The sequence below is a fragment of the Dreissena polymorpha genome, chromosome 4 (assembly GCF_020536995.1).
Source record: "Dreissena polymorpha isolate Duluth1 chromosome 4, UMN_Dpol_1.0, whole genome shotgun sequence".
Taxonomy (NCBI): Eukaryota; Metazoa; Mollusca; class Bivalvia; order Myida; family Dreissenidae; genus Dreissena; species Dreissena polymorpha.
The window spans coordinates 28,348,786-28,373,447 of record NC_068358.1 but is presented as its reverse complement, the minus strand read 5'-3'; the positions used below and the strand labels follow the sequence as shown (position 1 = coordinate 28,373,447).

At 35.8% G+C, this 24,662-nt stretch overlaps 1 protein-coding gene across 4 annotated transcripts in view; it reads left to right on the top strand.

Annotated features, from left to right (window-relative positions):
• Window positions 1–7,344: 7,344 nt before the first annotated feature.
• Window positions 7,345–24,662, top strand: part of LOC127877781 (protein ABHD18-like) — a 30,975-nt gene continuing 13,657 nt past the window's right edge. The window contains exons 1-8 of one of the 4 annotated variants that reach the window (XM_052424019.1): window positions 7,347–7,480; window positions 15,365–15,462; window positions 15,741–15,825; window positions 16,677–16,777; window positions 18,656–18,734; window positions 19,017–19,101; window positions 21,605–21,632; window positions 23,282–23,420. In XM_052424019.1, the coding sequence (XP_052279979.1) occupies window positions 15,377–15,462; window positions 15,741–15,825; window positions 16,677–16,777; window positions 18,656–18,734; window positions 19,017–19,101; window positions 21,605–21,632; window positions 23,282–23,420 (603 nt within the window). In that variant the 5' untranslated portion in view covers window positions 7,347–7,480; window positions 15,365–15,376. Of the gene's footprint in view, window positions 7,481–15,364; window positions 15,463–15,740; window positions 15,826–16,676; window positions 16,778–18,655; window positions 18,735–19,016; window positions 19,102–21,604; window positions 21,633–23,281; window positions 23,421–24,662 lie in introns of all 4 variants that reach the window. The other 3 variants (XM_052424017.1, XM_052424021.1, XM_052424020.1) reach the window with 3 other exon arrangements.

Below are 24,662 nucleotides of genomic sequence, written 5' to 3'. Positions count from 1 at the left end.
GACAACTCAAACTGAACTTTTGAAATGAACAAAGAAAATTAACCCCCTTTGTAAGTTTGTTTTAAAATAAATCTATTTTTAGTCGTGGCGACCTTGACATTGGAGATATGCACATGAATTATTTTTTTTTGACCTTTGACCATGAAGGATGACCTTGACCTTTCACCACTAAAAATGTGCTGCTTCATAAGATACACATGCATGGCAAATATCAAGTTGCTATCTTCAATATTGCAAAAGTTATGAGCAACGTTAAAGTTTTCGGACGGACACACGGACGGACGGACGGACGGTCAAAATTTGTGTGCGTATGGAAAGGCGTTGTCCATATACACATGCATACCAAATATGAAGGTTATATCTCAAGGGACATTTATGGCCATTTTTGACCTTTGAACTCAAATGTGACCTTGACCTTGGAGATATCGACGTAATTATTTCGTGCGACACACCGTCCAATGATGGTGAACAAATGTGCCAAATGATTTTAAAATCTGACAATGAACGACATAGTTATGGCTCGGACAAGCTCATTTATGGCCATTTTTGACCTTTGAACTCAAAGTGTGACCTTGACCTTGGAGATATCGACGTAATTATTTCGCACGACACACCGTCCAATGATGGTGAACAAATGTGCCAAATGATTTTAAAATCTGACAATGAACGACATAGTTATGGCCCGGACAAGCTTGTTCCGCCCGCCCGCCAGCCAGCCAGCCAGCCAGCCAGCCAGCCAGCCAGCCAGCCAGCCCGCCCTCATTCGCCAATCTAATAACCAGTTTTTTCCTTCGGAAAACCTGGTTAAAAACATTTTTTGATAATACAAAGGGCCATAACTCCGTTATTAACAGATGGTGTACAATGCCATTTGGCGTGCATCATCGGCTTATCCATATAGATACTCATACCAAGTTTCACTGAAATCTGCCAAAGCACTTCCAAGATATGGCTCCGGACATAAAAGTGCCGGACTGACTGACGGAAAGATGGACAGACGGACAGAAAGACGGACAACGCCAAAACAATATCCCTCCCCCTATGGCGAGGGATAATAAATTTAATTTAATGAAAGAACACAATTAAGGATGAAAACAAACAACAAATAGATCGATTTTATGTAAGCAACATATATTTGTGATTTTAACCTTAATATGTCTGTAAAAACTTACCATGTTTCACATTAAATAAATTCTCTCTGTAAATGAAATTGCTTTTATTTAATTGTTCACACCAATTTTGATGCTGTTTGTTTCATCATGTTTAATCCGGTGTTTAATTGCATCTTTGTTTATCACAAACTGATATCTCGTTATGATCGGATACTGTCCGGACAGTTACAAAGAAAACATGGTGTCATACACCCAGGGACCTATACCTGGGGTGCCTGCATAAACCACATGTGGCAGATGATTTTATGGTCATTAAACACAATTTATGATACCTCCATGTCATCTCTTGGCATATTGAGCAGTCATTTAAGCCAAATATGTAACAGTTGCTTTAATAAAATATGTTAACATATTTAAAAAAAAATGAAGACATTAGTCCGAAATGTATTAGCAGGATTAAGTGTATATATATATATTAGCCAGTTTAATCATAATAAACAGTGTTTAATAACTATAAATAAAAAAAATAGTGCAATTTTACTGCTACACAATTAATGTATTTAACGATTACCGGCCAATATAAAATCGGCAATTGCGTGTAAACATTGTATGTTAATTTTAATTACAGCAGTGCACGGAACACCATCATGAAAACAAGCAATCAAAAATACTTGCGTAAAATAAATTAAATATATAGTGTTATTTATCATAAAATGCTTGATTGTTACATGTATCACTCCTAATCACTTAGAAAAACAAGAGATGTGTTTGTCAGAAACACAATGCCCCCTAATGCGCCGCTTTGAATTATTTTTTTGACCTTGAAGTACGACCTTGACCTTTCACCACTCAAAATTTGCAGCTCCATGAGATACACATGCATGCCAAATATCAAGTTGCTATGTTCAATATTGCAAAAGTTATGAAGAAGGTTAAAGTTTTGGTTAAAGTTTTTGAATTTGTTTTTATGACCTTTGACCTTGAAGGATGACCTTGACCTTTCACCACTCAAAATGTGCAGCTCCATGAGATACACATGCATGCCAAATATCAAGTTGCTATCTTCAATATTGCAAAAGTTATGACCAAGGTTAAAGTTTTTGGTTAAAGTTTTGGGACACACACACACATACAATGATAGACAGGCCAAAAAAAATATACCCTCGATCTTTTGATCCAGGGGCATACAAATTCAATATACATGCAAAGATTGTTCAATGTGCAGAATATGCAGGTTCTTTTCCATTTGTATTCTTGAAATTATTAATATTGTAATTCAATGGAAACGAAACAAAAATTCATTCAATGGAAAAGAAAATGATAAAATTTAACAATTGTTATGTATTCCGCTTTTTAGGCCTTTTGTTTTATAATTGATTAAATGAACCACTTACACATTCGATCGCTGATGAACAATAACAATATCCGCACCACTTATAATTGTGATCAAATAAATATATGTTTCATTATTTTTTAAATATCATTAATAAAAATTTTACTATAAGAAAGAATACGGCTTATTTATTTGTTTTGTTTGTGGGATTTTCAGTATTTAGTCTTCCGATCACGTTTACTATTGGTATTTTTATAAAGACGAAAATATATTTATAAATAAAAATGTATTGGTACTAAATTTGATTTATTTGCGCTATTATTTAAGAGATTTGATGTTTATTTCGGATTATTTTATCGTTTTATTGTCTAAACAAAAGTCCTTTATACATGTTTTACATTACTGTTACCAGTGTTTTTTTGCCAACCCAGGCTTTTTCCGCTCCATTTTGGGAATACTCCACACTGGAATTTTGGGAATTTCGCGTCGTGAAAACCCCCATTTTGGGAAAAAAATTATTCGCAAAATTGGCTCAATTGGGAAAAATTATCGCATGTAAATAGTGTTTCTTATATTTCAAAGAAGCCGTTAACTGGTAAATAACGACTATTTTGATAACTTATTATTAAAATTTTACAAAATATTATGAACATGTGAGATAAGTGCAGGTTTTTTAATCTGCATTTGGGGAAAAGGCCTGGCCTTTTTTGAGGTGAAAAAATCGTGCGAAGCGCCGGATTTTGAGGAAAATAAGGAAAGTCTTAAATAATCATTAACATATTTTACAGTTTTAAAAACAAATTCAAGGCAATAGATAATATAATTATGCAACACTTTCTCATTTCTACACCAGATCAGGTTAACTTATATATTTTAAGGTATAAAAAAAAAATTTTTTTTTTTTGTTTTTTGGGGGGGGGGATTGGGATTTTTTTTTTCAATTGGGAAAAAAACAACCAGATTTGCATTGGGAATGGAGCCGAATTTCGGACCCGTGGCATAGGGAGGAAAAAGCCTGCAACCAGTAAGTGCGCATGCGCGGAAAATCCAGAATGTAAACAATAACAATTTACATCTTATAATAGCATCTATGCCAATGTTATATGAATCTGAAGAGTTTAAGAAACTTTAAGCAGACGCCCACACATTCTGGAGTTCAGCATACTTGGTCCAGCAAATATTACCAATGCAAACATAACTTCGTAAGTTAGTATTTGCAAAGGGTCAATTAAACTTGTTTTGCTGAGTAAGTTCATCAAAAATTCGCTACATCAGCCAAGGAAGGGTACCACAGGACTGAAGACAAGCCAACGTCACTGCCATCTACAAGAAAGGAGCTAGGCAAGATCCTGCCAACTGCCGTCCGGTGTCCCTAACCAGCTTGTGTTGTAAGTTGCTTGAGCACGTTATCGTCAGCCAGACACTCAAGCACCTAGACAAGCATGCAATCCTACATGACTGCCAGCATGGCTTCCGGGCCAGGAGAAGTTGCAAGACGCAACTTCTAACCCTCACCCACGAGCTTGCTGAGTCAATTGACAAGCGGATTCAAACAGACCTGATCATACTCGACTTTAGCAAGGCGTTTGACCGCGTGCCACACCAGCGTCTACTCAAGAAAGACAACAATTATGTCATCAGAGGAAACACCTTAGATTGGATATCGTCCTTCTTACACGACAGAACGCAGAGAGTTGTGGTCAACAGGAAACATTCGGAAGAGGTCCCAGTAGTCAGTGGAGTCCCTCAGGGTTCAGTGTTAGGACCTCTATTGCTCCTAATCTTTATCAATGACCTACCTGAGGGGCTGCTGTCAAGAGTTTGCCTCTTCGCCGATGACTGCATTCTCTACCACCAGATTAAAACTGACCTTGATCGTCAGCTTCTCCAAGCGGACCTGGATGCACTAGCCAGATGGGAAGCCACCTGGGGTATGGACTTCCACCCACAAAAAAGCAGTGTTCTTCGAGTAACAAGGGCTACATCCAACCTTATACAGTCTGAATACGTACTAGAAGGCATCAAACTATCCATCGAATAAACAACTAAATACCTAGGTGTGGATCTTGACTCAGAATTGTCTTGGAGGCATCACTATGACGGAGTTACCAAGAAAGCAAATAAAATGCTTGGTTTCCTGCGGCGAAATCTCCGAAACACCTCTCAACAAACCAAGACAAATGCTTACATTGCGTTAGAACGATCCAACGTAGAATACTGCTGCACAGTATGGAATCCACACTATGTAACTCACAAGTATCAGGTCAAGATGGTACAACGTCCTGCAGCGCGCTTTATTACCAACAGATTCCATAATACAAGCAGTGTTGATAGTATGCTGGAAGAGCTCAACTTAGGAACACTAGAATCACGCCGCATAAAACATCAACTGACAATGCTGTACGGCATAGTGAACAAGCTGGTTGACATTGATGCCAACAAGTACCTGACACCACGAAAAAAGATGCCTAGACACCCGCACGGATCAGGCTTCTTACCAGTCACTCCTACATCTGATACCCTCAAGTACAGCTTTTTCCCACGCAGTATACCACTTAGGAACAATCTACCACCATCCGTTGCTGAGGCCCCCTCTCTGGCATCCTTAAAGAGTGGGCTATCCAGCCTAACCTTCTAAGTGGACACCCTTCCAGTTACAAATTAAGCATTCAGATGACGGACTTGAACTATGTTAACGGGGTCTTGGGCCCTGGTACCGTCACGGTAGTTGCAATAATTCAACTCTCAGCTTTTTAACCCAAAGGTTAGCTGAGAGTTGCTATGGGCCGGCTCTTGCCCATGGGTGCAAAATTCAATCAACAATGCAATGGTTAAGGAACACTGAAACTGCAAGATCTTATCAACGTTTACCTGTCTAAACCACAAACTCATACGAATGGTACCATGAAAACAATAAAAAATTGCTTTTTATTGACTTAGTTTTGCTTTCAAAAGCTGTATCAGCCATATTGGAAAATGGACCCCAATATTGGTTAGGTCGCAGTACACCAATATTTTGCACATCTTGTTATGTGTTGGAGCCTACAAAGTCGATAATGATGTGTTATTCGATACAGAATACACTGTTTCAAATTTAAACATAAAACATGTCAGCGAGGAAAGTGTGTTGAAACATTGTCTAGTTTTTACAGGGTGCATGCAAAGGATAACATCCGTAGGTTGCCATTCAGGTTAATTTAACATGTTAATGAAGTTTACGCTTCATTTTCCTCAATTTATCTCGAACGACATCTGTTTAGTGAAGCGCACGGATTCTCTGCGCTGAACTGCACCCATGTTAATGAAGGGGTGCATATGGACTGCCAGAGCCGCCATAGCAAAAATTATCAAAGACTCTGGGAGTCCGTTTATATGGACTATCAGATGACGGACTTGAGCTATGTTGGCGGGGCCTTGTGCCCTGGTAGTCGCAATAATTCAACTCTCAACTTAGGCTGAGAGTCGCAATGCTCTCTCTCTTGTCCATGGGTGCAAAATGTTATCAACAATTCAAAGGTTAATGAACACTGAAACTGCAAGAGCTTATTAAAATTTACCTATCTAAACCACAAACTCATCCAAATGGTACCATAAAAGCAAGAAATAATTGATTTGTATTGGCTAAGTTATGTTTTGTATGCTGTATCCGCCATATTGGAAAATTGACCCAATATAGGTCAGGTCGCATTACACCAATATTTTGTATGTCGCGTTATGTGTTGGAGCCAAAAAGTTAATAACGATGTGGTATTCGATACAGAATACACTGTTTCAAATTTAAACACAACAATGTCAGTGAGAAAAGTGTGTTGAAACATCGTCGTGTTTTTATCAGATGCATGCAAAGGATTAGTTTTTCTTGAATGCTCTGAGCTTTTATGAGTACATACGTACAGCTCAGAGCTGGGAGTTGGATTATTGCAACTAGCAAAGGATAACATCCGTAGGTTTCCATTCAGGTAAATTTAACATGGTTATGCAGTTTATTCATTATTTTTCCTCAAGTTGTCTCGAACGACGTCTGTAACTCTGTTTAGTGAAGCACACGGATTCCTTGCGCTGAACTGCACCCATGTTTATGAAGGGGTGCATATGGACTGCCAGAGCCGCCATAGCAAAAATTATCAAAGGCTCTGGGAGTCCATTTATATGGACTATCAGATAACGGACTTGAGCTATGTTGGCGGGGCCTTGTGCCCTGGTACCATCACGGACGCTAAATTGGTCTTGACCTGATGGCTGTGAAAAGTAACTGGGGCCTCTATTACAATTTCTTACTTTTTACTTTACTTTCTTCTACCTTTACTATTGTAGCTTTACTTTATACTCTTGCCTTGCATACCGTCAAAGAAATGTCAAGCCATGACAGTTTGATGCAATCATGTAGATGTAGAAGTCATCCTACAATTACTCCTATAAATATGAGGTCGAGGTAGCTTACGTCTAATTATTTGGACTAATCCTACAATCAACAATGTACCCTTTAAGGCTTTAAAATACTCCTATAAATATGAGGTCGATTTACATCGGTAAGCGGGGTAGCTTACGTCTAATTATTTGGACTAGCTTTAAAACTGATTTTCACTTACAAGGAGACTTACATTTGAAGCAAGCAAATGTTTCTACCTCTATCAGCGTGTTGCTCTATTTTGAAACTTGAAAACTGTTTTACATTTCCAATCAACCAAAAAATATTAATTAACTGAAGCACAATAAAACACCTGGATAAGTTTACACTGTGCACCGTTTCAATGAAAGTACATCGACACACCTCAAATTAAACTTGTCCCATTTTAATAACAATATTAAACTAACCTACTGTTATTATTTCATTGGTCTACATTGATCCAGGAAGGATTAAATAGGTTTAAATAAAGTTATGGATCTTTTTACGCATGTTTATGAGCGCGAAAACACACAATTTACAACTTTTTTATGCCATGGAGTATGTGGTGTTCAATAGTATAACGACGTCCATGGCTGCTACCACAACAACAAGGCCGACAACAACAACAAAGGTCGCGTAAACTTAAAAGTAATGTTTTATTGCTTACTAAAAGTGTTGAACATGCACAGCAAATTAAAAATATTAAACATGAGGTTTTTTCTTTTATATTTGAAAAGTTTTTATAAATAATAAAACCGACAAGCTTTCCATGGCAATTTATTTGAAATTGCATAGTAATCGGATAGACAGTTTCGGACAATACGTGCAGATCTGCTAGTTCTTCTTGAATGCTCTGAGCTTTTATGAGTACACATGTACAGCTCAAAGAATTCTTGATAAAAGCAAATTCCAAGTTAAAAATTAAGTCTGAAGTTTGTCTATTAAATCGAATTCAATCAACTTAATACAGTCAAATTAATACATTTTAACAAACACAAAATACCTCAGTGACATCAACTCATTTACCATTGACATCAATTTGCTATGGCGGCTCTGGGAGTACATATGAACCCCTTCATAAACACAATGGCAGTTTTGCTCACAGATTCAGGGCTCGAATTTAACTTTTTTTTCTACTTGCAAAAAATTGCGAGCAGCTTTAATACCAACTCGCAAAATCAAAAACATTCTCGCAAATTTTGATGGAAACATAAAAAACCCTTGGTTTTTAGTTTAGTTCTATTTAAACAAAATAAAAGTACTTAACATGTATACACATTTTATTTCTGCAACCATACAAAGATATCAGTTCCTTGTACCACAAGGGCCCACATTAGGTTGATCGACCATTTTCATCTATAACAAGTTTTAGTCTTATTTTAAGTTATTTTTTCCACTAATTCACTGTTTTCATAGAAGGATTTAAAATCTGTTTTTTCTAACTAAACGGTTAACTTTGCTTTATCTTTTGTATTATGTATATTTTGTGTTATTTCCGTCTGTGGGAATAAAGTGACAAGTTATTTTTCGCTTCAATGAACATGTGTGAATAGTCGACTGTTTCACTTCCTTTGTACCAATACCATCCGCGTGTCTGTATATACCAGTCTACATACAAGGTGCGCGCTTACGCATAAGGGTTCTTGGGCGTTCTATAAATTGACCTAAGATTTAGTGATCATGTGTCGAGCAGCATTATACCTACTCATTTCTTTTCACTATTTACTTGCAAAAAAATACTAGTGGCTTAAAACTTGACTCGCATTCGGTATTTTTTACTCGCATTTTGCGAGTGTGCGAGTGTTAATTTCGAGCCCTGAGATTTCATGGGCATCACTAAACCGACATTGTTAGTTATCTATTAAGGAAAGCCATTAATAAACTTCAAAAACACATTAAATTTACCTGAATGGCAGCCTATGGACGTTATCCGTTGCATGCAACCTTAAAAAAACAGGAAGGTCTTTCAAAACACTATGCTTGCTAACATTTTCCTTTTGAAATTTGAAACAGTGTATATATTCAACACCTGTTTGACATCATTTTTTACTTACACCTAGGTTACATTAAATATCAAGATGTGCAAAAGATTGGTGTACTGCAACCTAACAAATAGCAACTTTTTTGTCAGCAACATTACAACATTTAATTCCCAGCATTTTCAGTGGTGATCAAATTTTGCACCATTGGACAAAAGACGGCACATTGCAACTTTCATCAACTATAAAGCTGAGAGTTGGATTATTGTCAAGTAAATTGTTTTAATTTGAGCATTAAGGATAAATTTATGATCTGTTTGTGTTTATTTATGTCAGAAAATAGTTAATGTTGCTAATTATACCTATTTCCATGAAAAATCTTGTTCCAGTTGCAACTCCTAACGACCCTGAGGGTCAAAAGATGGGTGTTGGATTATTGCAACTAGCAGATCTGCATGCTTAAGTAATAATGACTGTAGAGCTCCAGATAAGATGCATATCTGCATATTTACGCATTGAAAAATAAAAAAAAAACGCTTTAAAAATTGGCACAGTACGTATTTTTACCCAATACAAACCTTGGTACGTATTTGTGATCGATTTAAGTGCGTAACTGGTTTAACCAATAATCTAGTTGAGTTTTTAGTGAAGGTTAATTTTTAATCAAAAGAAAGTCAATCAAAAGTACCTTGCAATCAAAATGTCGTGTTCTAAGTACGAAAAAGGGACTTTTAAAGCGAACATCGGCTCCTGCAGGAAGTAACTGTATATTACAAAATGCCAATAAATAAAAAAATAAATCTTATGATGCTTCTAGAATTGTTAAAATAATTTAAAGCGATCTAATTGTTCATGAAGTTTATAGTTAACTTACATAGACCACATGTAGAAATCTAGTGTGACTTAATTTTCAATTGTACAAGCAGAGCCATAATTTAGTTTAATTGCGAAATGACGTTTGTGTACTTTATTGATACTATATGCAAGAAAGACCCAATCAAGACGGAGATACAACTCATATAATTTGAATATTTTAAAGACAGTCTGTTAACATAATCATTTCATTTTTTTTGTTTGCACTTATTACAAAAAATTAAAAATATTTCTAGATTAAACATGCAATGTACTATGTCAGTTTTCTATAGAAAGGGAAAATACCCCTCAATATTCCTAAATACCCTTTATGGCTGAAACAACGGAGTAAAATACCCTTTAACAATAATATCAGGGGGTAAAATTATCTGGAGCTCTGAATGACTGTATTTATATAAGTATAGGCCATGTGACAGATTATGTAATCAGAGTGCACAGTAAACTTTAAATGCAAATAAGTAATATAAATTTTGAAAATGAATTTCTGTATATGCATTGGTTGAAATATTATCAAAATTAAATAAATCGTACAAACACATAACTTTTGTTTATTAAAATGTCTTAAATACCAAACATGTTTCGGCCATAGTCTTCATCAATAGTACATCAATATAAACAAATACAAATACAAAGGAAGTATTTTTTTTTTAAATATTAGTCAAACTTATCATACATCAGAGTGATTGAAATACTCATTTTTTAAGAACAGAGAATAATAAGTTGTTTGTTATTGTCAAAAATGAAGACTTTATACACTAATTCAGGCATAAGCAGAAGCCATATACTCTTGGTTAAGAATAAACTATATAACATTTAGCAGTGTCATTGCCATTTTGCATTTTTAAGCATCCATAAAGTAGGAGGTATTAAGCAAAGTACTTGTGAGTCTTAAATATAAATAACAGTCTTTGGGAGATAAATTATTGCCCGTTGATCTAGAGGCACATTTCACACCACTTTACGGTTTAAACAAAACCTTAATTTTTTTTCTTGACTATTAATCTAATTGTTCGAGCCATATGCCTAAGCCATTTCCAGGCATCAGTATTGGAGTCGGCATGAGTCTTTGGTGAAGGTAAACATTCAACATCTCCATATCACTACATTTTCTACAGGTATTACATTGAAACTTCACACATGTTCTGTGAGCTCACTGACCAAGGTACACAACTCCAACTTGCAAATTAAGAGAATTATGCCACTCAATGTACTTTGAAAATTCATGCAACATCTCCATACATATATCTCCAGTTCCACAACAGACATTGTAATACAACTTCACATGTTTTCAGGTTCTTTATACACTGCAGTTGCGTTATATGGTCAAGTTCGAAGGATATTACTTGTCAGGTCATTCATGCATATAAATGTATGCATCAGTATAGTTTTTTCGATTTAAAAACATGTTAGTTAGCTCCTGTAGTGTATTATGTGTTATATCCATATGATATACATTCAAAAAAAGGAAACCTTTTCTCTGAATCAGGGGTGTCTGAAGCAAATTGACATTGGGGCGGCGAAGGTGGGGGTCCATGATTTTAGCATCAAATGGCGCATTCTGGTGCGTTTTTATGCCTGATACCTGACCTTATACACATCTATTGCAGGCATATTCTGAATGACAAAAGTTGTGAAAGACAAACAGAAGATGGAGAAGTGATCTCCATATGTCGCAGTTTGTACTTTGTAGCAGGCGACACAATAGGGATCATGTGTGTTGAAAGAACATTCTTTGGGATTTTTTTCCCTAAATTCCGTTTTGGAAATATGAAATTTTTTGCTTGGTTTTGAGTAGACATATTGAAATGACACAAAAGTTGGTAAGAAACATTAAATATGTTTATTAGAATTATCGATTTACCTTGAGTTATTACAATTAATTCAGGTATCTTTAATATTGTGATAATTAAGGACTATTGGATATCGGCACATTTTTTTATATCATACTTTCCTTCATATTAATAAAATGAAGCAAAGGCCTAGATCATACTGACAATTTATTCCCAGGTTTAATAACTCAAGAATAAAGGGATTATTGTTATAAAAGAGACCTACCAATTAACAACATAATTGAAACGTACATTACCGCGGGTGGGTGATGACAAACAAAATACATGTGTTTTAACTGCGAAAGTGTGAGTACCTTGCTTTGTGGTAAAGATATTTACAAAAATATGGGTATTGAAATGAAAAAAAGGTCTTTGTGGAAATATCATGTTTGCCAAAAATAGTCGCCGCCCCAGCTCCGACGTCTCTGTGCATTAAAAACAAGACTTGGAGATAGGTTAGTATTGATCTGTAACATTTACAGTTATTGTATACAACTTCACATGGGGACAGTGTGTTTACGGCTTCCCGAGTGCTGATTGGCTGTTAGGATTACCAAGAATCATGTCAGTTTAAAGCAATATCAATAGAGAATGTTGCCATCCCCCTGCCCCATTTCCAAAATGGTAAAAAAACAAACAAAAAAAACCTGAACATTTAGGAGCATTACCAATATATTTTGATAAAATAATAATTTGTAAAAATTCAAGTTTGAACATTTGTGGTAAATCTCGTTATAAAGTTCAAGCATTCAAATATCAAAATAAATACAGGTAAATAAACATTATTAATTTTGCATTGCTGGAAAAAGATAATGGTTTTCCATGACTGTTTTTAGCTCACCTGAGCAGAATGTGCTCATGGTGAGCTTTTGTGATCGCCTTTTGTCTGTCATGTGGCGTCAACATTTTGCATTGTGAACACTCTAAAGACCACATTTATTGTCTGATCTTCATGAAACTTGGTTAGAACATTTGTCCCATTGATACCTTGACTGAGTTTGAAACTGGGTCATGCTGGGTCAAAAACACTGTAGAAGCCACATTTGATGCCCAATCTTCATGTAACTTTGTCAAAATGTTTGTCTAAATGATATGTTGGTTGTGTTAAAAAATGATTCCGGTCTGTTGAAAAACATGGCCGCCAGGGAGCGGGGCAGTATTCCTTATATGGCTATAGAGAAACCTTGTGAACACTCTAAAAGTCACAATTTTTGCCCGAATCATCATGAAACTTGGTCAAGGCATTGGTTTCATTGATATCTCGGACAAGTACGAAAATGGTCAGATCGTTGAAAAAACATGGCTGCCAGGGGGCCGGGAAGTTTTCTGTATATCTATATAGTGAAAACATGTGAACACTCTAGAAGTCATATTTTTGGTCCAATCTTCATGAAATTCGGTCAGAAAATTTGTTTCTTGGATATGACAGTTGAGTTCAAAAATGGTTTGGATCGGTAAAAAAACATGACCGCCAGGGGGGGTCTTTTTCCTTATGTTTATATAGTAAAAAAGCTTGTGAACACTCTAGATTCCTGATTTTCTGGCAGTTTTGTCTGAGTTTTCCTCTTCCTTCCTTCTGGTTTACTTCTTCCAGACATTTTGTGAAGCTTTTGTCTTATAACTAAGAAATATATCTGCAGATTAATGTAGATTTTTTAATTTCGATTTTATCTGTAGGTTTAAGCCTTGGAATCCAATACCAGAAAGGAAGTGATATCAGAACTTCCTATTTATAAAATGAGCAGTAACTCTTACTCAGGAATTTGAGAGAACTCTTTATTCATAACCATTCTAGTATGCTCAAGATCGATACTCTCCCCTGAAGGGTCCACATTTCTGCTAAAATAAACTGGGTTTTATTGTTTAATTCAATAACCCACATTATCAAATATTTCTGTTTTAAAGCGGATTTATTGTTTTTTTAATTGGGAAAATAATTGCAAGGTGAGTCTGAAAATACTTCATGTTTGTTTATAAACAAGGCTCTTAGGGTGTGGTCGTTTTTTTGTATGTCTACAGTTATTTATAGCGAAACATCGTGACTACTTTCAGTCACATTTTTAGTTCAATCTGAATGACATCTGAGTGCAAATGTTGTTATCATATCTTGATTTAGTCTACTGAATTAGTTTTAATATCATCTTCACACATAGTGACAATCTTTATGAGCATAATATTTTTTGCTCATGGTGAACTTTTGTGATCACCTTTTGTCAATTGTCTGTCTTCCGTTGTGCGTCATGAATATTTGCCTTGTTAACACTGTAGCGGCCACATTTATTTTCGGATCTTTATGAAACTTTGTCCCAATGATATCTTGGACGAGTTCAAAATTGGTTCAGGTCTGTTGAAAAACATGGCCGCCAGGGGAGCCATTTGTTGTTCATTCTTCATGAAACTTGGTTAGAATATTTGTTCCATTGATATCTTGGACTGCAAAAAACAGGTCATTTCTTTTTATCTCAGGTGAGCGACTTTGGGCCTTTCAGGCCCTCTTGTTTAATAAAATCATATAATTTAAAATCATATTATTTGTTTAGGCATTTGTTTAGCATAATATCAATCTGACTTTTGAATTTGACCAATAACAGCATTTTTTATAATTGAAGTGTATTGAATAATAATGCATCAAATATATTTTTCATAGTTTTGTGCATTCATTTGATTTTGTTTAATTTTCCACTTCCTTACTGTGCCAGGGGGCATGTCCACATGTCATGAGTGGGGATTTGCTGTGCCTGAATTAACTATAGACATATGAAGTGTTTAGTGTGATAAGACCATATGTTGGAGTGTAGAGGAGTTTCATAGAAACATTATTTAATTAAATAGGATTTATTCTTAAGTAGTAAGGTATTGTTTTTGTTTATAAAGACTTGATAACAAGTTTACCTATGTTATATATTTGTTATATATTTGTTCCTATTGGAAAAAAAGAACTGCAATTGATAGTTAAATTAACTTTTACTATTTTCCAAATGTATATTTGTGCAATTACAGAAATGATCTGTTAATGTGTTGAATCTGCAACTTTTGAACTTATATTGGTATAACACTTGTAAGAGTATTTTTCAAACAACTTTAAATGTGTATTGGTAAAATAATTTTTAAGAAGATTTCTCTGTTGGATGATGCAGAAGTATCTGACATTTGAAATATGATGACTGTTAATATTTTTATTTTGCTGTGAGTCCACGTTATTCCAGTTTCAGTTAAATGTCAGTTTTATGGAATGGTATGATTTGTTTTATAAAGTGAAACGTAAGTTGTAACTCAAAGATTGCTTAGGCAGTGCCAGGTATTATCACAGACTGAAAAACACATTACGCGGTTGAAATATAATATTTGGTGTGTAACATTGGGGGTAAAATACAGTGATGCGCCTTGGGTCACATTACCGTAGATATATAGACTTGTGTATCAAAATGACTTAAATATCTGTCTTAAAGTTAAACAACAAGTCACAGAGATGTTATATTTGGCATGCAGTACCATATGATGGTTCTTTACTTTTTTTTCTAGTCATCCCACTGGGTCAAAATTGGCCCCTCTTTGTGGGTAACTTGTTCAAATGTTATAACTTCCAGGATTGAAAATGCTTACGGTAAATTAAAAAACATGGCCACCAGGCTGGGGGTGCAAGTTTCCTTATATGGCTATAGTGGAATAATGTGAAGTCACATTCTTTCTGAAATCATATTGAAATTTGCTTGGGACATTTGTTCTTATTATATCTGGACCCAAATTGAAAATGGCCGGGAAGCATCCCAAAAGCTACTCAGAACAGTTCAGTCCTTCAAAGTCTTAGGTGAGTCAGCAGGTCATATGATCTTATGTCTGTTTTCTTGCAGGAGTGGGTGATAATGAGCCGACTGGACTGGTTCTGGAGATGGTTTATTGTCACGAAAATCTACACCAAAGGCTGGGGAAATCCAGAGGACCTCAAAAGGTTTGATCTACTTATAAGCGGGTTTATTTGTTTCATTTTTATCATTAAATTAAAAAAGTCTGCTGGTAAATAAGCCAAAAATATCAGTGAAGATAGTTAAACGTGACAAGACCTAACCTTGGTAAAAATATATTTTTTTACAATCACAACTTCCAAGGGTAATATAACATTATTAAAACTTAAATAATCTTTTAGAAATTAAAAAAAATTCTAACATCAACTTAACTTGTACACTGTTTAAGTATTGTTACTCAGTTATTTCTGCATTTCTGTATTAGAATAGTGCTGCTGCGCAAACAGCTTGGGAACAGAGAATCTCTAGAGAGGGTTTTACCTAAGGACTATCCTGTGTACATTGACAAGGTTTGTACGGACCATTTGAGCCCAATACTAGAAAAAATGTGCGAAATAAATGTGGGTTTAATGTTGTCCTTGATAAACCTGTTCAGTGTACACAGGCTTATCAGGGACTGGGCTTTCCTTCTAGACTGGATTTTTTTTTTGCCGGAACAGGGATAATTTAAATGTTTGATCAATGTTTGTTGCAGCCTCATTAGGGAATTGCAGTCTGCAAAAACACAGTTTAAATATTCACTTTTAGCTTGGGTTTTCCCCTGTATATATATATATTTATAGCATGTTTTTTTTTCTTCTGATGTACCAACTACATATTCTTCTCCAGTAAGTAGAAATCAAAATTATAGACCGTTACAAGTTTTACCAGTCAGCTATGATTGCCCATAATTTTGTCATAATTTAACCATATTTATTAAAACAAAATAAAAGCCTAACAATATTTTGTTCATGTACCATAATAAATCAGTACAAACAGATGGATAAAATATTAAGTTCACAGTCTCCTCATGGTCCATTTTTGATGACACTTTTCTATAAGTAACTATTCTCATTATAGAAAGACCCTAATGTTAGAATATAATGAGCCACATTATGGGAAAACAGGGTTAAATGCATGTGCTTAAAGGGTGGTCCTTGATTAGGCTGTACAGTCCACGAAGGCCAAACAGGGATAACACTTTTTGTGAGTTTTGTTTAGATGAGACTTTTTTAAATGTAAACTTCCATAAAAGCAGAAAGTGTCATCCCTGATTAGCCTGTACAGACTGCACAGTCTTATTTGTGACGACACTTTATTCACAAGCATTAAACCCTGTCTTCCCAGAGCATGTCTCAATCTAGTTATCCTGTATTTCCAGGAGACTGTCAGTGCCGATGGCAGACTATTAGAGGGCCACTTCCTGTGTCCAGTCAACGAGCACTGCCCGGGGATCATGCCCAAGGAAGTGGAGACCGCAAGGTATATTGGCAATCATGTAGTCAGAACAGGCTGATTCTACACACTATGACTTGGCCATGGATTGAAGGATTTTCAAATTAATGTGCACACAAATCTGCTTACTGTGAAACCATTATTATTCGTCCGACATTAATTTTCGCCTTTTTCGTCCTTCGACCTATGGACGAATTCAAGATCCGGACGAACAATCATGTCCCATATTTGAAACAAATAAGACTGAATTACCGTAGGCATGAGGCATTAAAATCCAGCGTAATCCATGCATATACACAGGGCTCGAAATTAACACTCGCACACTCGCAAAATGCGAGAAAAAAAGATTGCAAGGTAAGTTATAAGCCACTAGTGTTTTTTGCAAATAAAGAAATAGTGAAAAAAAAACGAGTAATATTGCTTAATGTGTTCGACGGCGTGAACGCTAACCCGTAGGTCAATTTTTTGAACATCCGAATACCCATATGCAGAAGCGCGCACCTTATTTGTTGACTGGTATACTTAAAATACAGATACACAGATGGTATTGATACAAAGAACATGAAACAGTCGACTATTCACACTCAAGTTAAATCCGGTTTTGACACAAAGGGGTGTTCATTATACAGTGTACTGACAACTGACATTTCCTGTAAAACGCGAATGCAATAAGGCTGTATCGACTGGTCGACTTCGTTTAGGTATAATAGTGTTGATTAGCGCTAATTGTTAACAACTTTATTACCCATTGTGTGTATTGTGTTTTTCAGGGGTGTTGCAGATTATACAGCCTACACACGGCGAATCCGGATTAAAGACAATACTATTTAACGCAATTAAAATATGACGATGTGTGATCAACACCTGACTGAAATATATTCTGCGCTTTGTTACAAATTAATAAAGAACATTTTGATTTGTGTTTAGTTGTTTGGTTTTAACTGCATCTACTATTTTTGTACATATACATAAAACCCGTACCTTTGTTTTTTTACGATTTTTTCGCAACCGCGTATTACATGTATTACAAACAAATCGAACGTTGTTTTTTTTCAAAACCAGAAATGGACGAATTTAAGAGCGGACGAAATAGTCATTTTTATGAAAAGGGCGAAATTTTGTGCCGACGAAAATAAATGGTTTCACAGTAGTTGATGTGAATTGTCTCAAAATGTTAAGTTAAAGGTTCAAAAGACTAAATGACTTTTTGCTGGTGTGGTATTTAAAGTTGTTTAATAGATTTTAAGTCATTGGGAAAATTTGTTGAATTGACACTAGAGTATGTTTATAATGAATCACATCATTAGGCACAACTACAGGTGGCATAAGGTAACATCTGTTGTGTCTGCTATCCAAGCATAATTTCTTCAACATTATAAAGGAGGACATTGGTTGCCATTGTATTATGAAGCCAATGCAAGTGGTTGCTTCTTTATCAAGGCTGCTAAAGTAACACAATAACCACTATCAAATATGTCATAATCACATGAGAACTAATGAATGTCTTTCGAACAATTTGATAAACCATCTGTAGTAACTGATGTTGGGTTTGTTCTAACGAGACTCTTGTTCATGCTATTGTATTCTTGCTGTAATCACTAGCTGTTGTGTTTTTGCTTTTGCATTCTTCAGCTTGCCAGTCTTGATTACATCAACAGGTTTGAGATGTTACCATGGTAACATTGACAGTTTTGAGATGTTACCATGTTTAGATTGACAGTGTTGAGATGTTACCATGGTCCATTATAAGGTTTGAGATGTAACCATTGTTACATCGACAGGTTTGAGATGTTACCATGGTTACATTGACAGGTTTGAGATGTTGCCATGGTAAAATTGACAGTTTTAAGATGTTAACATGGTTATATTATCAGGTTTGAGATGTTACAATGCTTACATTGACAGGTTTGAGATGTTGCTACCCAACAAGTGGAAGACGGACCTTCATCCTATGTGTCTGCACATGGGCGGTACAGGAGATCATGTGAGTAGTAATATCTTACCTCAAACAGAGAATATGTGTTTTTCATTATAGCTCCTTTTAAAAAATAATATAACAGCTAATTATTGCATAATGTAACTTTATGTCTGAATGGCTTATAAAAGCCCTAAGCTTATATAATTATAATTTATTCTCGTTCCGTAGTATTCAGGTTAACAAGTGGATACTGAATAATCTCTGTTCAATTGGTCAAATTATAATATAAAAAAACATTGTGAAAAATCAGTATCGCAGGACAGTATACTCTAGTGTATTATCTTGCAGGGTTTTGGTCGGCGTCGGCGTATGATGGCCAAGCCATTACTGAAGGAGCACGGGATAGGATCAGTGATACTTGAGAACCCGTACTGTATCCTTTCTTGCTTAAGTTGTGTGCTTCATGCATGTTCAGTGCTCCAGCAAGGAGTTGAAAAAGGCAGGGAGCTCTTTTGTCAAAAGGGCACTTAAGCAGTCGTATTATCCAATTTGGAATATGTTTGAAAACATTTGTTATATATTTCATGCTACTTTTATTTTCATTTAAAAATTATTATCCCCTGCCAAAAGCAGAGGGATAAAGAATTGGCATTGTCCGTCTGCAGTCAGTCTGTTCCTCGGGCAGTAGGTCTGTCTGTCAGTCTGTCACACAATTTATTTTTGGCAGGGGATTTAAATTCAATGATTTGCTTGCTCTTATATTTGCCATACAAGAATATGATCCATTAAATAAAGGGCATGATTTTAATAGGGATTAAATATAAAGTCATGATTTTTATTATTATATCAGAGATGTTTAATGCGCTTGTTATTTTCTGAAAAGGTATAGGTATAATAAAACAGCAGGTGGTATGTTGCAAGTTGATTAATGGTAATGTTCTATTATTGGAGATAAAATGTACCTAAAAACGATAAACGATGTGCTGAAGATTGAACACAAAACTGTTGAATATGCTTTGCATTTGATCATTTAGAACAGTACACGGCTAAAACACGGTATTGGTGCTGAAAAAAGGAATTTTCATGTTTTATGCATGAAATAGAAAAATTAAACAAGATATGAACCAATTTTAAATATTTTAATTTAGCCTGGCATATACCTCTCTTACTTTCCTGAAAATTTGAAGAGGTTAGTGTAACCCATTGTTAAGATATGCATGGAAACAAGGTCTAAAAATGGCCATTTTTTAGCGTTATGTAGTCTCACTCGAAAAAAGCTTGAATATAAAATAGAGAATTCTATAAATATCATACTGAAATTATGGTTTTATGCGAAAGTCTATCTTGCAAATATTGCTTCTTGAATTAAAAAATTTGTAAAATATTATGGATTTCATAAGCAAAATACCGTCCGTAGTTTCCAGTTCTAAATTTTGTAGTGTCTGTAGCCTTTACAAGTTTATATGGCAATAATTTTGTTTTTTCAATATGGTAAAGTATTAATCCTACAAAGACTCATGTGTGTCCATGTGATGCCCAAGTTGGCCAAAATTGGTGGTGCTGTATTGTACCATAAAAAACAGCAACTAAATAAAACAAGAAACCGTCGGAGACGGGTGATGCTCCCCAAATTTTTTTTTGTCACAATATTGCACTATATATTCAGATAAAAGGAAACGTCTTGAGGGCACAGTAGTTGGGGGGACAAGAATATTTTTATATAAAATTTCAAAGGGCCATAACTCTGTGAAAAAACATCCAACCAACACCCGCTGATAATATGCACATCTCCTCTTGGTAGTGAAGCTTCCTATAAAGTTTCATTGAATTCCGGTCATTAGTTGCTGAGAAATAGCCCGGACAAGAATTGCACTATATGTACAGTTAATGGAAAATTTCAAAGGGCCATAACTCTGTGAAAAATCATCCGACCAGAACCCGCTGATAAAATGCACATCTCCTCTTGGTAGTGAAGCTTCCCATAAAGTTTCATTGAATTCCGGTCATTAGTTGCTGATAAATAGCCCGGACAAGAATTGCACTATATGTACAGTTAATGGAAAATTTCAAAGGGCCATAACTCTGTGAAAATCATCCGACCAGAACCCGCTGATAATATGCACATCTCTTGGTAGTTAAGCTTCCCATAAAGTTTCATTGAATTGCGGTCATTAGTTGCTGAGAAATAACCCGGACAAGAATTGCACTATATGTACAGTTAATGGAAAATTTAAAAGGGCCATAACTCTGTGAAAAATCATCCGACCAGAACCCGCTGATAATATGCACATCTCCACTTAGATGTGAAGCTTGCCATAAAGTTTCATTGAATTCCGGTCATTAATGCTGAGAAATAGCCCGGACAAAAATTGTGCACGGCCAGACAGACAAAGCGGCGACTATATGCTCCCCCCCAAAAATTTTTTGGGGGAGCATAAAAAAAGTTACAGACACTACACAAACAGGTATAAAAATAAAAATGAAAGATAAAAGAATTGTTCTACTTGTCATTAAAACATTGTATTTCTCAATAGAAAGTTCCATCTGATGTGATGTAATGTTGCATCATCTATTTAACTTGCTCTGACTAGGGGACATTCTAGGGTATACAATGAGCTTCATAGAAATGTTCAATCAAACATTTCAATTTTTAAGTGAGTGAGACTACTCTCAGCACCAATACAGTGTTTTAGCTGCACAGTAAATGGGAATTTCTTGTAACAATAATTCATCAATAAGCTTTTGTAGGTACTTTTAAAAAACATCCGTAAAATATGTCAAGTTTTACTTTTTCTTAGTCAAGACAAGTGCGCTGTGAAAATGAAGAAAACATATCTCCTGCAAAACAGTATACTGTTTCTATGAACAGAAAAATGGGCAAAGCAAAGAATGTTTGAGTAGATGATTTATATATGTTCCTTCACTGGCAATATCAGATGGTTGTCGCAAGCCCAAGGACCAGTTGTAAGTATAACTCTGCAAAAACTGATTTGAACGTTTTGCGTAAACTAAAATAATAATAAATACTGCATATACCTAAAATTATTGCAAATGATAAAACATGAGTTATATATAGTTATAAAAGGATGTTAATTTATTTTGCGTTCCTTGGTAGATATTAACGTCATAATATTGTCTGTATCAATTATGGATTACAGGAGAAGTAATGTAGAGCATATGATAAATGTTCATCAACATTGTGCATAGACTTTGTAAACATAAGTAGCAGTTCTATTAAACTATACAAAATTGTTAATGTTTTTCCAAGAACTAAATCTTCCTTCCATCTTGTAAAAATACCCATCCGCAGGCCCCATCATCTTTTATCCAACGGTAAAAAAACATACTGCATAATTTTTCTTCCCTGGCCAAAAAAATACTGTTTTAATTGCTGCTTTGTATTTTTGAAGACCTAAAAAAATCGCTGATCCGTAAATATTGTTTTAAACATTGCTTTCTATTCTTGTTTCCTTCTTAAAAAGAATCCCAGTCTTATCTTGGCTCCATTTCACTGTATCTGTTCAATAAAACACTTGCTTCCTTAATACTCTCTTCATTGCTACTTTCTAAATACCGAATAACTGATTTCTAAACGTTTTCTTTACTATTGCTTCCTAAATAGCAGGCTTCCTGAAAAGTCCCAAAAAGTGCCTGTCAACCGGACAGGCTGATGTAAAAGTTAGCCTGTTTGGACAAAAACTCACCCGACCGAACAGCCTTAGTTTATAACTGAAGAATTAAGTAAAAACATCAAAGGGAGAGCATACTTAAGAACTAGCGACGCATTATAGTTCCTAATGACAAAAAGGTTGGAAATTAACGAAAAGAGATATTCTAATTGGATGTTTTCGTTCTTTTGGCAATTATAAGACTTTTCGGTATTTTGTCATAGTTTTTTTGGCCAGTCACAAGGACCGGCGATATTAGAAACTTCGCCGGACCGTAAAGAATTTTGACCGGCAAGACCGGCGGTCCGGCCTTTTCAGGAAGCCTGAAATAGTGTCTTATTTGCTGCTTCCTAAACACTGTCTTAGTGGCTTCTTCCTAAACAACGTCTTAATTGCTGCTTCCTTAACACTGTCCTTATTTCTGCTTCAAAAACACTGTCGTTGTTATTGCTTTCTTAAGACTGTCTTAATCACTTCCTCCTAAACACTGTCATAAACACTGCTGCCGAACCATGGTCTTTATCTCTGCTCCCTAAACACAGTCATAATCAATGCTTTCTAAACTGTACTGCTTCCTAAACGTGTATCTTAATCGCTTTGTCCTAAGCTCTATCTTGATTGCTGCTTCCGAAAAACTGTCTTAATTGCCGCTTCCTTAACACTGTCTTGATTGATGCTTCCTAAACACTGTCTTAATTGATGCTTCCTAAACACTACCATAACTGCCGCTTCCTGAACAAAGTCTTTATTGCTGCTTCCTAATCACTGTGTTAATTGCTTATTCCTAAACACTGTCTTATCACTGCTTCCCCTAAACACTGTCATAATCATTGCATTGCTCCGTAAATACTGTCTTGACTACTGCTCCCTAAATACTGTTTCAATCATTACTCCCTAAACACTGACTTACCCACTTTCTCTATATACTGCTCCCCATTATTGTAGCCGTTCCAGCCTGCATCATGTGACTGACCTGTTTGTGATGGGGGCAGGGTTGATCATGGAGTCCAGTATTCTGCTCAACTGGCTGGACCGCCAGGGCTACGGACCACTCGGAGCCACTGGGGTATCCATGGGAGGATATGTACGTGCCCTTAGCTTCAGATGAAATTAGCTTTATTCGTGGAAAACCAGGCTTGATGCTTGTGTGTAAAGTGTCATCCCAGATTAGCCTGTGCAGTGTGATCAGATTAATCAGAGAGGATACTTTCCGCCAATACTGGATTTTTATTTGGGAGAGACCTCCTTTTAACAAAAAAATAGATTAAAGCGGCTAATCTGGAACAACAGTTCATGTGTAGACTTCTTATTTTCTATTTGAAAATGCTTAGTTAAACACAGATACAAAAGTGTATCAGTAAAGGTAAAATAACTAGCTTTTAACTAACCAGATAAGCATTTCTAGCTGTAAACCTATGTTTGCATATACTAAAATAACTACTCTAGCTATTCATATAAGCTGCATCATGGGAAAAACTGCAGTGTGCACAGGCTAATCAGGCAACAACTCCGTCAGCGGACTGCACAGGCTAATTTGGGATGACACTTTACTCACATGCATTCAGCCTAGTTTTTAGCTCCACTGGCCAGAGGCCAGCGGGGCTTATGTCATGGTCCTGTGTCTGTTGTGCGTGCGTCCATGCGTGCGTCCGTGTGTTAACTTTTTCTTTAAACATCTTTTTCTCCTAAACTAAAAGTCCAATTCTGATCAAACTTCTCACTATTGTTCCTGTGGTGAACCTCTTACAAATTTGTTCAAATTATGCCCCTGGGGTCAAATTTGACCCCGCCCCGGTCAATAAATTGAACATATGCTTATATAAAGCCTTTTTTGTGCAAACTTTAAAAATCTTTCTGTCCATTACCATTGGGCCTAGTGCTACCACATTTGGTATGTAGAGACATTTAATAGTTCTCTACTTTGTTTGTTCAAATTATGCCCCTGGGGTCAAATTTGACCCTGCCCCGGGGTCACAAAAATGAACATATGCTTATATAAAGCCTATTTTGTGCAAACTTTAAAGATCTTCTTGTCCATAACCATAGGGCCTAGGGCTACCAAATTCAGTATGTAGTGACATCTAATAGTTCTCTACTTAGTTTGTCCAAATTATGCCCCTTGGGTCAAATTTGACCCTGCCCCGGGGGTCACAAAAATGAACATACTCTTAAAGGCCTATTTTGTGCAAACTTTAAAATCTTCTTGTCCATAACCGTATGTCATAATGCTACCTAATTTGGTATGTAGTGACATCTAATTGTCCTCTACCAAGTTTGATCAAATTAGTCCCCTGGGATCAAATTTGACCGTTCCCCAGGGGTAACA